This window comes from Chlorocebus sabaeus, chromosome 3 (assembly GCF_047675955.1).
Source record: "Chlorocebus sabaeus isolate Y175 chromosome 3, mChlSab1.0.hap1, whole genome shotgun sequence".
Classification (NCBI taxonomy): Eukaryota; Metazoa; Chordata; class Mammalia; order Primates; family Cercopithecidae; genus Chlorocebus; species Chlorocebus sabaeus.
Window position 1 is genome coordinate 93,977,074 of NC_132906.1, and position 17,073 is coordinate 93,994,146.

At 42.8% G+C, this 17,073-nt stretch overlaps 1 protein-coding gene across 1 annotated transcript in view; it reads right to left on the minus strand.

The window, feature by feature from the left end:
* Positions 1-17,073, minus strand: part of TUBGCP3 (tubulin gamma complex component 3) — a 94,202-nt gene that overhangs the window by 22,074 nt on the left and 55,055 nt on the right. Inside the window, exons 14-17 of the mRNA XM_007960937.3 lie at positions 14,483-14,672; positions 11,782-11,917; positions 10,876-10,944; positions 8,345-8,480 (exon numbers count right to left, since the gene is read on the minus strand). Of these exons, the coding sequence (XP_007959128.1) occupies positions 8,345-8,480; positions 10,876-10,944; positions 11,782-11,917; positions 14,483-14,672 (531 nt within the window). The remainder of the gene's footprint in view (positions 1-8,344; positions 8,481-10,875; positions 10,945-11,781; positions 11,918-14,482; positions 14,673-17,073) is intronic.

Genomic DNA, 17,073 nt, shown 5'->3' on the forward strand with positions numbered 1-17,073 from the left:
TGGGCGACAGAGCGAGACTCCGTCTCAAAAAAAAAAAAAAAAAAAAAAAAAAAAGAAAAGGTATCGTGCACCACGACAGACAGGTCTACAGCCCCCGCCCCAACCCCATCTTCCTCTTAGCCATGCCACCCTGTGAGACTGCAGTTCCCACTCACTGATGTCCCTTCCGCATTCCACTCCACAACTTCAAGTATATCCAGGCTGATGACATCTAAAACATTTACCTCGAGATCTATCTTAAGATCAGTCTAATTAATGGCCTCACAAGGTATCCTAAAAAATACCTCAAATTAGCTATTTGAATGGAATCATTATCCCCCACAAAGAAGCTCTTCCTCCAGTGCTCCCTGGGTGGTAAAAGATGCCACCACCCACCAGGTCCTCAAGTCAGAGACCCAGGTGCCACTGAGACTCCAACCACCTCCTGGCCTCCGTACACGTATCACCTGGTCCTGCTGGCGCCACAGGCCAAGTCACCCTCAAATCCATTCCCTTCCCTCCAGCCCCGCGGCTGCTGTAACCATAAAGGCCAACGTCACTGCACACGGATTATTACAACTGGCTGCCCTGCTAATCGCCACGGTCGCGCCCCAGGTTCATTATTCTCAGTGACCTGAATCCAGACCTTCAGGACGTACTCCCGGTTGGGCTCCCCGGCCCCATGTTGGCAGCACAGTCCCCCCCCAGCTTTGCCGAACATGCTGCTCTCCTCCCCACTGACCCGAAAAGCTCATCCTCACCTGTCATGGCCAGACTGGACACCATCACCTCTGGAGCCTTCGGGAACCACCCCCACGTCTGTCAGATGCCTCATTTAAACATTCCCATGCCACTTGGATTTTCCTGTATTGATTGACTGTAAGTTCCTGTGTAAATGTCTGCTCTGCCCTAACAGGCCATGAGCTGCTTAGCCACAGGGAGCTGGTGTGTCACACCGTTACTGGGAACCAGCAACAGAGAGCCCTAAGTGGGCCCTCAATGATGATTTCCTGAAAAAAATGCGTGATTTGGACACTCAACGTCAGAGCAGGCAGTCTGCATTCCTTCAGATCTTGAGTACTCAAACTCACACCTTTCAAAAGGTTTCTATAAGCAAGGTCAATTTAGCAACAATGTGAATATAGGTGTTCTTTCCTTTTACAGTCTTAAAGTACTACCAGTGAATATAGTTCTCCTTCTAGAAAAATCACCTTTTACTGTGTCTACAATGAGTGCATCGGACAGCATCTCCAGTGGTCTTCTTCTAAGACACAGCCCCGTGACAGTAAGAGACATCTGGTTGCTGCTGTGAGGATGCTGCTACTGAAAAGAAACCTGGTGAAATCATCCACATGACAGAAGTCTGAAATCCCTACAATACCACAGTTATTTTTCTTTCCCAAATGAGAGATTAAACACTATAGGCAATAGTATTTCTGAACTTCTGCTTGCTCTAAGGCTGTAATGACTATGAACTCAATTCAAAAGGCACAACTAGTCCTTTAGTTCCTAAAAAATTCCATTTACACCTGCCAACGTGCCTAGGATCTCTTTACCTAGCACTCTGAATATATATTTTAGGAACGTGTTTTAAATGTGTTTTTATGACTGACCCACAAGTAACTATATAATTATAAGAATCCCAAAAGCAAAGCAACATTGGCAATAAGGTCCAATGAATACAGGAGGCACACCTCCTGCAGGGCTGACGCCACACTGGACCACTGACACACAAAATTGGGTGGCCACTATCTCCTCCCGCTTGGGCAGCAGCTAAGCAACAGGCTCTTCCGTAGTTCTCCACTGACCCCTAAAGGCTGTCAAAAGAACTTCAAGTTTGACTCAAACACCGGCTCTTAAGGACTTGTTCAGGCAGGCACCTTCCACCAGGAGCCCCTCACATCCGGAGATGCCCCTAGAGATAGCGCCGAGTACTGCTAAACATTATATTTGGTTTTTTAAGAAAATACCTTAAAACAATTAGTTCACAATTTCAAAATCACCTCCTCAACCCATATTTATAGTGATGCTACTGTATTTAAAAGTGACCTTATCAAAGTACCCATCTGATTTATTTTTCTCAAGACTAAGGATCCAAACAACATTTGTTAAGAACTAGGATTGTTTTCAAAGTCTCTAACCACCTGTAAGGATCTCATCCTTACATCATCTGCATTCCTGCTCTTCCAGGCAAGTAACCACGGCAATGGTGAACTTGGGGGCACCCACCACAAGCAGGTGCTGTTCCAAGTACTTTCACTCAGACTTAATCCTGACAACACTAGGAAGTAAGTGCCATCAACACCCCATCCCCCAGATGAGGAAACTGAGGCAGAAGACCAAGAAAACAGCTGAGGCCATACAATCTCAGAGACAGGTGGTGGGGTGGGGACACCCCCGGGCAATGTAGCTCTAGCACCTACAGCTCAGCTTAAAGTTTCTATCAGTTGGAGCCGGGCACAGAGAATTTTTTTTATCTCTATTTGTATGTTTCAGTAAGGATCCAAAAGACTTTTGTTAAGTATCTTTTGGATCCTTAGTGAAACATGGGAACGATGAGTGAAACATACAGCAAGCACACATCCTGCAGGGCCGAGGCCACACTGGACGGTTGATACACACTAAGGATATAAAACACAGGATACAAAAACACACAGAAATTTTTAAAGAGAAAAATTTCAACTCATCTTCTATCATTCACTGAGTCTAAGACACTGTCATTTGTAAGACAAATCGTTACTATATGAATCATCAAGAAAGTAAAACGGTTGCCAACCACACTGACAGACACCCTGACCACAGTCCTGTGCGGGAAACACCCTCTGAACCCACTGCGCAGATGCAGATGAGCCCCTCACAGGACACTGCTGGCCCGCGGGCACCTGCCTTTCCCGGTAAGATAAAATCTGTGGTGCTGCTTTACATGAAAAGGTGGCATTTTGGTTCTTCTCTCAATAATAATTATGTGCTTCATCGATTTCAAATTTATGCTTCACTGCTATTTCTACACTTTTCTGCAAACACAGTAACTTTTCATTTCAAAACAGAGCCAGGGTGGAGCCAGGGTGTAACCTTTTTGAAGGCAACGAACCACAGCTGTGGCCAGTACTAAAGGCTATGCTGCCAGAGCACAGAGCCCAGAGCTCAGCTCCAGGCACCAAGAGGAGCTGGGGCCAGGTTTACACAGCTGCAGGCAACAGGAGCCCTGCAGCTCAACAGACTTTAAGACACATCGAGAACATGAAAACAATGTGTATCTTAGAAGTAATAAAATATGTTTGAAAGGAAAACCAAAACAAAATGTAGTATGAGCTGTTAAACCTTGATTTATCTTATTTTTCAATATACTGGGCCTAAACCAAATGTGGGCCAATCCAACCTTTTCAGATTCTGGGCCTCAGGCTGCTCTCTCTCCAGTATACACTAGGGAAGGTTTGACTGTGGTGTCTCCAAAGTGCCTTCTACTTAAAAGCTTCCTAATTGTAAGGGACCTGCTGGTTTAGATGTGGCTCCACCAAGCTATTTCCATGGCCAGACCCTGCTCTTCGACACCTACCCCACGAAGCCTCATTTAGACACTCGCTTTCTCGAGAGCACATTCCATTCAGCGGGATTAGAAAAGATAAAGGAAAACCTGTAACTTGCTATCATTATATTTTAGACAAGAAATAATTTAGTGTCTAGTGTACAAGCTTTAATTTTAAAATGTAGTAGTATTTACATCTCATTTTAAGCGAGTGGAGTTCCATTATCTTTAACAGTGACTGAGCACAGTAGCTCATGCCCATAGCCCCAGAACTTTGGGAGGCCAAGGCAGGCGGATCACTCGAGGCCAGGAGTTCGAGGCCAGCCTGGCCAACATAGTGAAACCCCATCTCTACTACAAATATTAACACAAAAAATTAGCTGGGCATGGTGCACACGCCTGTAATCCCAACTACTCAGGAGGCTGAGGCATGAGAATCACTTGATCCTGGGAGGCGGAGTTTGCAGTGAGCTGAGATCACACCACTGTACTCCAGCCTGGGCGACAGAGCAAGACTCTGTCTCAGAAAGAAAAAAAAAAAAAAACCTCGGGCACAGTGGCTCACGCCTGTAATTCCAGCACTGGGGGAGGCCGAGGTGGGCAGATCACCTTAGGCCAGGAGCTTGAGGCCAGCCTGGCCAACATGGTGAAACCCCATCTCTACTAAAACTACAAAAAAATTAGCCAGACGATGTGGCAGGCACCTGTAATTCTAGCTACTCAGGAGGCTGAGGCAGGACAGCAGCTTGAATCTGGGAAGTGGAGGTTGCAGTGAGCCAAAATCACACCACTGCACTCCAGTCTGGGTGACAAAGCGAGATTCCATCTCAAAAAAAAAGGTACACGTAAATCTCCACTAACCACTGTTCCCTGAGAACTTCAGGGACCATTTTAGAGAATTAATATTCTCTTAAGAGCCCTCTAAAAACTCACTGTCTAAACATTAATTTTTGTCTCAGATAAGTAAGTTAATGTCTTAAAAACCAGAGGAAAACTAAGAAAGTGTTATTTCTGAATCAGACTTCTATTGGAACCTAACTACGTAAATTTCATCTTGATTCTTCATGAAAGATGAACGCATCCTTGTTTTCCCTCAAGAATGTAAGAGATGGATTTTATTTCTAATAAAGACCAAAAGCAAATTATTTCAATGCCACTGTTTTGAAAGGGGAAATGGAGAGAAGCTGAAAGAGAAAGAAAAAGCCTCCATTCGTTCCCTCCCCACCCCACACAGAGGCTGAGAAAGAATACAGGCTCAGTTACCTGTACTGGTCTATTTCATTTTGTGAAATGTTATCTGAAACATGAATTTAGTTTCCAGTAGTAGAAATATTTTTTAGATTAATTGAATCTAACAAACCATTTTAGTATTAGCCACTGTGTTTTGTCCAGCTGACTGGCAAATACATAAAAAACTGCTACCATCCAGGATTGGAAAAGGCAGGAAGAACAGACAATCTTACATGAGGAATGGGTGTGACCTTCCTGGTAGACCATGATCAAAAACTCTTGTCCCCAGCAAAGCATTTTCACATGTAACTACTTACTGCACATGATGGAGCAAGTTATTACTTAGATGAATATTGTTAAAACACTAGGGTGATAACTGTTGACACTTTAAGTAAGACTAAGCCGTCCTTTGCACACCACACCCGTACGAGGCCCCGTGGCAGCTGTTGATGGGAGCTCTCTACAGGGTCCATGTGTAATCTGCTTCCGATTTATAATTAGCAGGACATTTCTAACGGGATGGATTAGCAAGATCAGCTAGCTGATTTCTGCTCATGAAGTTGCTTGGCCATGAACTACTTTAAAATACTTCTTTATTAAAGGTAAGAACACAGACACCCCAACAGAAACACAGGTAAAACAATTCCCGAAAAAGGGAACATGGTAGTCCCCCATACAGTTTCTCTTTATGCTGTTCGTCACCTGCTGTCAACAGCAGTCCAAAAATAGTACATGGAAAATCCCAGAAATAAACAATTCATAAGTTTTCAATTGAGCACTGTTCTCAGTAGTGATGAAATCTCACACCATCCTGCTCCATCCTAGCCAGGAAGTTAATCAACCCTTTGTCCAGCAAATTCACGGCGTATACACTACCGCCCCCTTAGTCACTCAGTAGCTGTCTCAGTTACCAGGTCAACAGATCACGAGAAGAAAAGGTGAGTATAGTACAGTGAGATCTTTTGAGAGAGACATGACACCCACATAACGTTTGTTATAGTATGATGTTAAAATAATTCTATTTTGTCATTAGTTATTGCTGTTAATCACTTAATGTGCCTAACATATAAGTTAAACTTTATCATAGGTAAGTACATATGGGGAAAAGCAGTATATGTAAGGTTTGATACTACCTGAGGTTTCAGGCATCCATGGGGTGGGGGGCAGGGTCTTAGAACATATCCCCTGTAGATAAAGGGAATACTACATAATACAGCAAAACAAAGAAAAATGAGGCCAGGCCTGGTGGCTCATGCCTGTAATTCCAGCACTCTGGAAGGCCAAGGTGGGAGGATCACTTAAGCGCAGGAATTTGAGGGTAGCCTGGGCAAAAATGGGGACCCCATCTTAAAAATAAAAGTGTTCACCCTCATCAATCATTTTAAAAGCATAACATTTAAAAAGCATAAAAGTTGAAATGAACTTCCATTTTCACCTATGAACTGACAATTTATTTGAATTAATAGCCAGTGTCAGCAAAAACAGTGATACAGACAACTTTCCACAATACGATCTGGGCTTACTGAGATGTGAACTAAATTGGTGCACATTTCCCAAAAAGTGATCTGATAATATCAATACAGTTAAAATATGAATACTTAGTAAGTAAAAAGTCAAACTAAAATTCAAACTGTTAAACAAGCAGTTCCACTTCTATCTATTCTCAAGAAATATTGAGAGGCGTATCAAGATGCATTTATAAAAACGTGCATGGCATTATTAGCAAAAAATTGGGGAAAAAACGTGTCCAAAGAGAAATGATGAAATGATATGTACATGCGGTAATATCGTGCTATTAAAAATGGTTCAGAAAAAGTTTCAATAGCGAGGGGGAAGGCTCAGCAAAAGAAGTTGGAGTTAAACTCTGTGAAGCAGGATCCTAGCAATATAAATAAATTTTATAAATAATAAAATATACATTTTCCCATACATAGAAAACTGATCAAAAAATTTATTAGTTATCTCCAACTAGAAAACAAAACTCATTATTGATATTCAATACAATAAGAGAAGAGCAAATTGATACAGACGTTGCTAAACTGATAATCAGATCAGAAAACTGTAGCGCGACCAGCCCATATTTCAAGTTGGTATGGAGCTCAGCCTTCGCAGAGGCTTATTTTGACACGTGACAATGACAGCATCAGTTTGGCCTTGAATTGGTCTAAACTCACTATAAGACGCTGCCTCGGCCGGGCGCGGTGGCTCAAGCCTGTAATCCCAGCACTTTGGGAGGCCGAGACGGGCGGATCACGAGGTCAGGAGATCAAGACCATCCTGGCTAACATGGTGAAACGCCGTCTCTACTAAAAATACAAAAAACTAGCCGGGCGAGGTGGCGGCGCCTGTAGTCCCAGCTACTCAGGAGGCTGAGGCAGGAGAATGGCGTGAACCTGGGAGGCGGAGCTTGCAGTGAGCTGAGATCCGGCCACTGCACTCCAGCCTGGGTGACAGAGCGAGACTCCGTCTCAAAAAAAAAAAAAAAAAAAAAAAAAAAGACGCTGCCTCGTGAAGGGGGCAGCCAGGAACTGATCTACTCAGTGGTATTCATAAGAAGACAGAGGGAAGGAAAAGTGTAAGCAAGTAAATACATATCCAGTTAAAACAACTCTGAGCGAGGGATCCCGCAACAGTGGCGAGAAGGACGGTGTGAAACCGTGGAGAAAGGAGACCCGCAGAGCCCCAGGCGTGCATGCAGTCCTCGCAGCACGGCCCTCCTCCCGCCTCCCCGCCCGCCCGTGGCAGCACATTCACGAGAAGGGCACCCAGCCCGCAGTCATCACTGCCTTTAAAAGAAAATCTCCCCTCTGCTTCCCTCTCGGCTAATTCGGAGGATTCCTACCATTCATTCCCCACTACAGTCAAGTATCAGCACCCAGTAAAAACCGACAATTCTCCATGTCAGTGTTGGCTCAGACAGGCAACTCCCTGCCCCACAGCCTCCGGCAGGGGTCACTATTCTGGATCTCTGCTAGCGGCTCAGGGACCAGCCTCTGAGCTGGTAAAGAAGCTGAGATCATGAACTGCCTTCTCCCAACAACTGCTCTCTTTTTATTCCTAATAATTACTTTTCACCGAAGGATTAAAGGCATGTGCCGTTTAGTTCTTCTTTAGAGATGTACCTACTGAAATACTTTCTCAAGGGTTCTGACCAAATCAATTTTATATAAAGACTTCAAAATTACTTATAATTTAAGTCATTCAATGTTTATAACATTAAAATAATCTTGACTATCTGATACCTAAGAATTTTTACTACAGTTTTAGATTGTTTTAAATAATATATTCCCATGTTCTGGTTTATGGACAAAACAAAACATTAAAGAAATTCTCAAAAACAATTTAGTTAAAACACTGTGTGAATTTTAAATGGGTCAGTGATGTATTAAACCACTTTCCCTAAAATTAGGCAATTTTTTAAAAGTATATATGTGAACACTAGAATAAAATGTAAATGCGATTTTAAAAGAAAGTTCGCCATCTGGAAAAAATAGATAGCTAACACCATGAGTCTACCTTAACTTCCGCGGAGCTGCTGGAAACCGCACCCAGTGGGGGCTGGAGGCTGCTGGGAGTGTGTGCGGACCCGTGACCGCACTGAGGGCTCACCTGGCATGTTTCTCAGGAGCTTTGCATTGCACATGTGTCCCTTCCGTATGTCGGTGAGAATGTATTCCATCCGCTTCGCCCTCCAGAGGAAGTTAAACACTCTTAGGTAGTGGCTCATACATTCTCGAGTAAACACCTGGGATAACAGCAGGAGACGAGTTTATAGTATTCCCACATAAGAATCCTCTCAGTACAGGTCTCAATCTTTTTTTTCAAAAGGTACATTTTAGCAAACTATCATAATGTAACAACCACAATGATGACTTACATGCTAGGCAGCATGCTAAGCAAACTCACAGGAACAGAAAGCAAGGAAACAAAGGCCTAATGTTACACAACTTGCAAACAGTTTATCAGGATTTTCAATCCATTTTAGACTAGTCTAAGCCTAATCTAAAATGTGGACTCTTCACTACAACTCCCCCCAACCCGCCTGAGGGATCCATGAGGCAGGGGTGCACTTTCTTCTGTAACAGTAGCTCCTAAGGGTGGTGAATCTCATGGAAGGTAGGCCTAGAAGAATCTCCAGTCTGAAAAGAATCCTTCAGGTTATATTTACCGATTTACTTTTATTTTGGGTTTTTGTGGGGTTTTTTTTTTGAGATAAGAGTCTCACTCTGTCACCCAGGCTGGAGTGCAATAGTGAGAGCTCGGCTCACTGCAACCTCCGCCTCCTGGGTTCAAGGGATTCTCATGCCTCAGCCTCCCGAGTAGCCAGGATTACAGGTGTGTGCCGCCATGCCCAGCTAATTTTTGTATTTTTCAGAAGAGATGTGTTTTTGCCATGTTAGCCAGGCTGGTCTCAAACTCCTGGCCTCAGGTGATAGATTTGCCTTTTTAAAATAAATCTATGATATAAACTTTTTTCCTTGAGTCCTTCTACTAAAGTAGAGCTTTGCAAACCTAAACATTTAACAATATTGCATGAGCAACTGTTTATGTACATGGCATGACACCTTTGACACTCTTAATAAGATCTGTAATACTATGAAATAATTAATTATCTCTTCTCTAGGCAACATTCAGTTTACCTATTTGTCAAGGCACTCAGACTTTCTGAAATAATCGATGCAATTATCCGTACTATGGTATCTTTTATGCTATGAAAATAATACGTAATGTATGCAAATTAACAAGGCAGGAGATATGAAAGTTGCTAATTTAAATAATTTGTTAAGGTCGGGCACAGTGGCTCATGTCTGTAATCCCAGCACTTTGGGAGGGAGGCAGGTGGATCACCTGAGGTCAGGAGTTTGAGACCAGCCTGGCCAACATGGTGAAACCCCATCTCTACTAAAAATACAACAATTAGCCAGCATGGTGGCTCGTGCCTATAATCCCAGCTACTTGGGAGGGTGAGGCAGGAGAATCACTTGAATCCGAGAGGCGGAGGTTGAAGTGAGCCAAGATCGTGCCATTGCACTCCAGGCTTGGTGCCAGAATGAGACTCCGTGTCAAAAATAAATTAAATAAATAATTTGCTAAAATATCACACTGCTTTTTGCATTGTAACTATTTTAAATTGGTTAGGACATAAGTCAAAAGAGAAAAAGCTAATTTGAATATGATGAGAAATTAAATTTAAGAGAAGCTATACACTTAAAATATAGTAGCTTTGATCAATAAAGGTTATACACCAGGAATTTCTGTGTAAAGGGAAATTGCACCAGCAGTTCCCATCTCGCTGTAGACAGGAGAGACACACTCACCAGTGGCAGGTTTCTTACCCCCAAGAGGAAAAAGGGTGAGTGTGCCCTGATGCAATTATTTCAGCAGCGTGATGTGCACCCTGAGAGGCAGGAAAACAGCACGAAGCAGGCTCTACCAGAACCACTAAGAAAATATTTTAGAGCCCAACTATATTCCTTCTCAACAAAATACTCTTCCCAATACTTCAAAGAAATGCAATGTCCTTCCTTCAGTATTTCAGATACAAAAATGATTGAAGTAAGTTTAGAGGGGTATCTTGGTCAAGAAAATTTATTCAAGTCTGAATACTTGCAAAATGAGCACTAAAAAGAGGCACTTTAACTGCAGGCATGTAAACAGACAGCTTTCCTGGTCAGCCTTTTATAATGTGGTAACTGTTATGTAGGTGAAGGCACTATGAACAAAGTACAGCTGTTTCCTCATCGGTTTAAATGAATACTAAACACCAAATTTTATCTAAGTAGTAAAAATATGATTCCCCTAAAATACACTTTACAGTTCCTTTCAAATTATCCTAAACTAGTTGCCACAGTCTAATAATGGAATGAAATGAACAGTCCATTTATTAAGGAGTTGCTGAAACCTATGATAGAACAAATGATATTTTTAAGAATTTTTAAAATGAGAGAGTATTTCAGTACTCATTAATAATCATTTAAAACACACACAATTTTGGCTTACGTATTTATTCAATGAGTATATCTTAGATGTCGAGTGATCACTTGAATTAGAAGTCCCCAGAGAAGAAAGTTAATTTCAAACAAAATGTTTAACAATCTTAACAGCTGTAAATACTATAAAATGATGCAGGATAATCTTACAGTTGCAATTGGTCCGTCGACATGATAATCAAGGCTGAAGACATCCCATCCAGTGTCACCTGGAGAGACCTAACAACAGAAACAAACACATAATTGCAAGACCTTAAGCTTATTGCTGAAGAACTTGTTGATGCAAAGAAAAAGCAGTAAAATAATGCCCCATTGTTAAAAACTGCTCAGCAGTTCTGAGTGCATCTTCTGGTTAACTTCTACAACCTCACCGATTAGGCAATAATGAGCACACAGTAGGTGCTCTGCAAACATCTGGCAAGGAATGGTGTATTTCTGAATGAATATTGTGAATATGTGTTTAAAATTCATCACCATTTGCTACAACAAAAACGCACTGCCTCTAAATATGTTCCAAATCCTTAGTTATTCCAAGATGACTCCTGCAATATTTTAAGAAAACCAACCATTCTGCTAATGATCTTTCATCACAACTAAGTAAAGAGCGGGTTTATGTTAATACCCATACCCTTAAAGGAAAGTCATGTCCTACCAAACTGAAACTAAAAACATCAATTTTCCGATAAATATCATCATACACCATGTCTTGTGCTCCTGTTGGATTTACTATGAGAAGAAAGCTCCATTTTCTAAGCATCTGTGTGTGCTACCCAGCTCAGGGCAAGGGTGTCATGCGTTTTCTCCAACTTAAGCCTAGCAGCCCTGCAAGGCTCCCTGCAAGATGGGCAAACGGAGACCCAGATGGTGTAGAGGGAGGAGATGTGCTGACCAGGCAGCAACAAGTGACAGAGTGGAGTTCCTACTCACGCTGCCCAGTTTCCAGAAAGATAACGGCTAGCTGTGCCTAAAATAACATGGAAAACACTTGCTAGAACACCCCAGCCCAGTGGGTCCTCGGTGCCAGGGCGGCGTTCCCAACATGCAGAGCCGCAGTACCTCCAGCAGCCGCACGTCCAGCCTTCGCAGGATCTCAGGACTGTCAAACTGTGCGTTGGTGGCTCTGACAGCGGTTTCTAGAATTCCAGTCAAGTTATGCTGATACAAAGTTGTAGCTGGACGGACAAGTTCTGGTCTTAACACATTTTTTAAAAATTAAAGAAAATATTACTTCAATTCTTAATGAACTTTAAAAAAAGTATAAACTATAAAAAGAGTTCAAATTATAAAAACTCGAAAGACAAATGGGACCAATACAATAATGTGGCAACGAAAGCTTCAGAGCATTAACTACAAACAGGGTTTACTAATTATTGTGGAGTTACATTTCTTTAAAATCTCAAAAATACTGATTTTGGCCAGGAACATCTGTTCAAGCCTGTAATCCCAGCACTTTGGGCGGTCGAGGTGGGTGGATCACCTGAGGTCAGGAGTTTGAGACCAGCCTGGCCAACATAGTGAAATCCCATCTCTACCAAAAACACAAAAATTAGCCGTGCATGGTGGTGGGCACCTGTAATCCCAGCTACTCGGGAGGCTGAGGCAGGAGAATTGCTTGAACCTGGGAGGTAGAGGTTGCAGTGAGCTGAGATTGCGCCACTGCACTCCAGCCTGGGCGACAGAGTGAGACTCCAACTCAGCTTAAATTGAAAGTACTTAAACGAGCTATACATGTTAACAAAGTTTTCAAACTTTAGGCTGGCCTATGAGCAGCATGAGCTGATGTAATTTCATTTTAGACCCAATGGGAGGAGGAGAGGTCTATTGAATCAAAGCAATTAGGTATGTGGATGTCATGATTCTAAAGGGCCAAGAACCACTACACTTTCAGCAAGCATTTCTTGAGGGTTACTGATATCTGCTTATATAAATATGAAGCTAACACGTCTCTAATCAGGGGGTTACCAAGTTAAGAACATCACTAATCAACTCAGGTAGACACGAAAGCTCTACAAAACGCAGGGCAGCGACGAGGTAAAAAAGACACAAAATGTCAAATAAACCTAAAAACTAGGAACTTAAAATACGACATGAGGGGAAATGAATTTTTCACTTTAAAGGAAGCATTGTGACACTTTCAACATTAAGATTGGGCACAAGGCAAATGCACTCAGCCAGCTCTATGATGTGACCTATGACAGCATCAGGGTCCTCCAAACCTCACTTTGGCTCCTCATCTCCAGCGGCACCAACTCACCCACATACACACCCATGGCATTAAAGAACATTTCCCCTTTAAAAGCTCATCACCACTCATACTTCACACAGGTGTTGACCTCATCATGGCCAGCATTTACTGTACTAGTGAACCTTCTTTTCTTACAAACCTGTTAGCAGACATCAGCTGTGACTAAGGCATGAGCATGTCGCAAGCCAGCTATGGCTGTGTATGCCTCAAAAAGCCATATGACTTTTCACAAAGGAGACTGGCTTCTGGCTAGAAGGTAAGATGTAAGAGCTTGCATGTCTCAAACAGTGGTTCTCAATGTGTAGTCCCCACAAACACAGCATCACCAGCAGCTGGAACTTGCTGGAAATGCAAATCCTCCACCCCACACCTGAAAATCTCATTCTCTGAATTGGGCCCACAAGCAAGCTTTCTAGTCTGCAATCCACTGAAACTTGAGGACCTGGGGCCCTAAAACAGTTGCCTGGGCAGCACTGGCCGTGTTTAAGGGTAAGTTATGATTTTGTGTCTTTTTTTTTTTTTTTGAGACGGAGTCTCGCTCTGTCACCCAGGTTGGAGTGCTGTGGCCGGATCTCAGCTCACTGCAAGCTCCGCCTCCCGGGTTCACGCCATTCTCCCGCCTCAGCCTCCCGAGTAGCTGGGACTACAGGTGCCCGCCACCTCGCCCGGCTAGTTTTTTTGCATAGTAGAGACGGGGTTTCACTGGGTTAGCCAGGATGGTCTCGATCTCCTGACCTCATGATCCGCCCGTCTCGGCCTCCCAAAGTGCTAGGATTATAGGCTTGAGCCACTACGCTCGGCTGATTTTGTGTCTTAAAGGGAACATTTAGCTTACTTTAAGTGTCGTAAAAGGAACACCAAAAAAGAAGTTTCATTCTTCTAAACACCTGGGTGAAAATCTCCAGGCCCAGGCTGTGGCCCCCGGGGGTGCTCATGCCCAGGCTCACACTGCCTGGGCCGGGGTCTGCACTGTCTCTAGACCCAGGAGCATAGCAGGCTCTGGTCCAGAACTGTCTCTCTCTCTACTGGTGGAGAAGGACACACATTTAACTCTGGAAGGGAAGATGCCATGAGAAATGTCAGGGAGCAAAATAAAAAGGGCTGTAGTTTTGTTTTTATGTGAAACATTAACTACAAATATAAAAGTAAAATTCAATTTTAAAATGTGTATTTTATTTTTCAGCTTTATTTCAAACTCAAGCTAAAGTTAATTGTGATTAGACAAACTCCTCACACATGAAGACTGTAAGCGCCATAGTTTTGGTAATAAATGCCAGTTTCTCTTATGAATAAAGCACAGAACATGACAATAATGATGCTCTGCTGATAAGCAGAGAAAAATATAGGGGCTTTACCTTTTGAAAATTTTACATTCTTTTCAGATTTTATTTTAAAAAGTATGCTCGAAGAATTCAACTCATTTTCCTGTAATATAATTTATTCTTTTAAACACAAGATTCCTTCTCATGTCAAATATATTACTCATTTATAGAAATCAAAATAGTGTCTTACTTTAGCAAGTCCATTAAGTGCCTTATGAAGTCTCCTTGACCAAGAAGCAGGTACCGTCTCATTGCCTGCATGTGGTCCAACAAGCTGTACTTTTTATTGAGAACATCCAACAAGTATTTGCTGGTCTCAAAATAAGCAGCATCAATTTTCCCCTGAAATGCATTTTCTAAGTCTGTGAACAGGTCTGCAGCTGTAAAGAACAACAGGGAGAGAACACATGCATCCGTAACCTGTGTTTTCACAAAGGAGAAATGAAGGCACACACATCCAGACTCAGGGCCAACCACGGTCCGTGGCATCAGTAACAGACCGACCTCAGGCACAGGCAGCTGGACGTTCCACGAAGGAGACCAGAGCCCTAAGACCACAAAGATGAAAACACTTCTGCCAGCTGGGTTCACAGCAGACGCCTACGTGTGTGTCTTCATGATTTCCAAATCCCTTAATACACTGAAACTACCGGAAATCTCACCAAAACACACTGGTAACAGGGCAAGCCAGTGCTGAGTCACCCGTCCATACCCATAAGACGTTTCCATAAATCAGTCTTAAGACCAAAACAGCACATGCAAATAAGCTTTGTGAATTGTACAACTCGCAAAAGTTGAGTAGTATCAGGCATCATAGAGTGAACTCTACGGAGATTGCTGGAGAAGTCTAGGGGACAAACCCAGATTGTCACCAGTAAAGACGCCTGACTCTACGCAGTAACATAGGGGAAGAAAGCGTTTCCATAGCTTTCTATTGAGAAGAAATCGCAGGTGGAGACTATACACGTAACAGAGCTTCTTACAGTGCTGATTTGCATCTGCAAAGCACAAAACTGTTTTTAAAACTTACATGAATACTTCATTTCATTAAACCCCCAATAACACTTAAGCTAGACAATAACCCCAGTGGGAGGAACAACCTCAGACTGAGAGAAAGCAAAACGCTAGCTAAAGACTAAGCAAGGGCAAGAAAGGCGAGAGCTTCTGATTCAGTTTAAGTCTCTTTCCATTATCTGAGTTACCCAGTTTAAATATATCAGAAGACTCAAGATTTGTTTGTCCTTCAGAATAAGAAAGCAGTTAAGACAGGCCTATTTTAGTGTTGCTATTATTCCAATTACACACTGGTAGTAAAAAATTAAGATGCTCCCAGTGAAGAAACTGTAGTTATCTGAGGATAAGTGAGGTCTGCCTGGAGTCACAACACCACGGAACCCCTTGATGAGCTCACCACGGTCCTGTTTTAAGGGCAGGGGATTCTATTTCCATTGATCTACATAATTTTAATGATATAAAGATTTTTCTCTGGAAATGTTTTCATTATACCCTTGAGTCATTAAACATTTTCATTCCAAAGAGAAGGTTTGAATCAGTCTTAATCAGTCTTAGCCCAAGGCAGTCTATGAAGACACAGAACCCAGAGCCTCCTCGGAACTCTCTTTGCTCCTTCAGGGTTGAGGCATCTCTTGTGCTCCAGTTTTTAAATTTTCACTCTTTATTCTTTATTCACACTTTTACATCTTCATAACCTTTTCACAGATAAAGATGAATCTGACATGTTCTCCTGTTTTTTGACCATTATTAGGAGTCTTTTAGGATTTGTATCTTCTATCTTCCCAGTTATACTATAAACACTCAACAGCAGAAACTTTGCACTCCACTGACCCTGGCAGCTGTGGACAGGACGATGGGGACAGCAGGAGTCATTTCAGAGAAGAAGCAGTGCCCTGTCGCCCTCAGCATCTGCAGGGGACCAATCCCACGACCCCCACAGATACCGAAATCCCCTGATGCTCAAGTCTCTTCTATAAAACGGAGCAGTATTTGCACCTAACCTACACACATCTTCCCATGTACGTTAAATCACCTCTAAATGACTTATAATATCTAGCACAATGTACATGCTATGCAAATAGCTGTTACACTATTGGGGTGGATTTTTTTTGTATTTTTTTAATGGCTGCATTTTTTAAGTGTTTTTGATCATCAGTTGATTGAATCTGCAGATGTGGGGCGGTGGGTGTGGGGGCCGCCAGCAGTACTGCAGACTCAGAGCTCGCACAAGCAGCAGCAACCTTCATGGAGAGTCTCCCACACAGCAGGAGCGTGGGGACGCCCTGTCCCAGGCACAGCCCATTTCTGCGCCATCTTCTCTAGGCACTATGAAAGGTCATGACTTGAACACAACTGCTCTCCTGGTTCTTCTTCCTTCCACCTCTTCAATGTAGAAGCATTTCCCCAAAATCTGCACTGGATCACATCTATCTCTATTCCAGGAACTAATCTGGGGTCTATGGACCTCCCCCCAAAAAAATACATGTAAAATGGTGTGTGAATGCTTTAGGGTGAGAGGGGCCATGGCTCTCACACGCCTGAAAAGGGACCTGCCCTGGACCACACGGGAGCTCTTGCTACATCATCCTGCCTTGGCCTGAGTTACCATGGTGAGATAAATGCTTCCAAAATCTCTATACTTGGCCCTAACTTTTAACCAGAGTTTCAGTACAGCATTTCCAATACATGCTGGAAGCCTCCATTAGTAAGTCCTCTCAGTTACTGAAAACCAAATTGCCCTAAATGACACTCCTCTCTCAGTGCTAT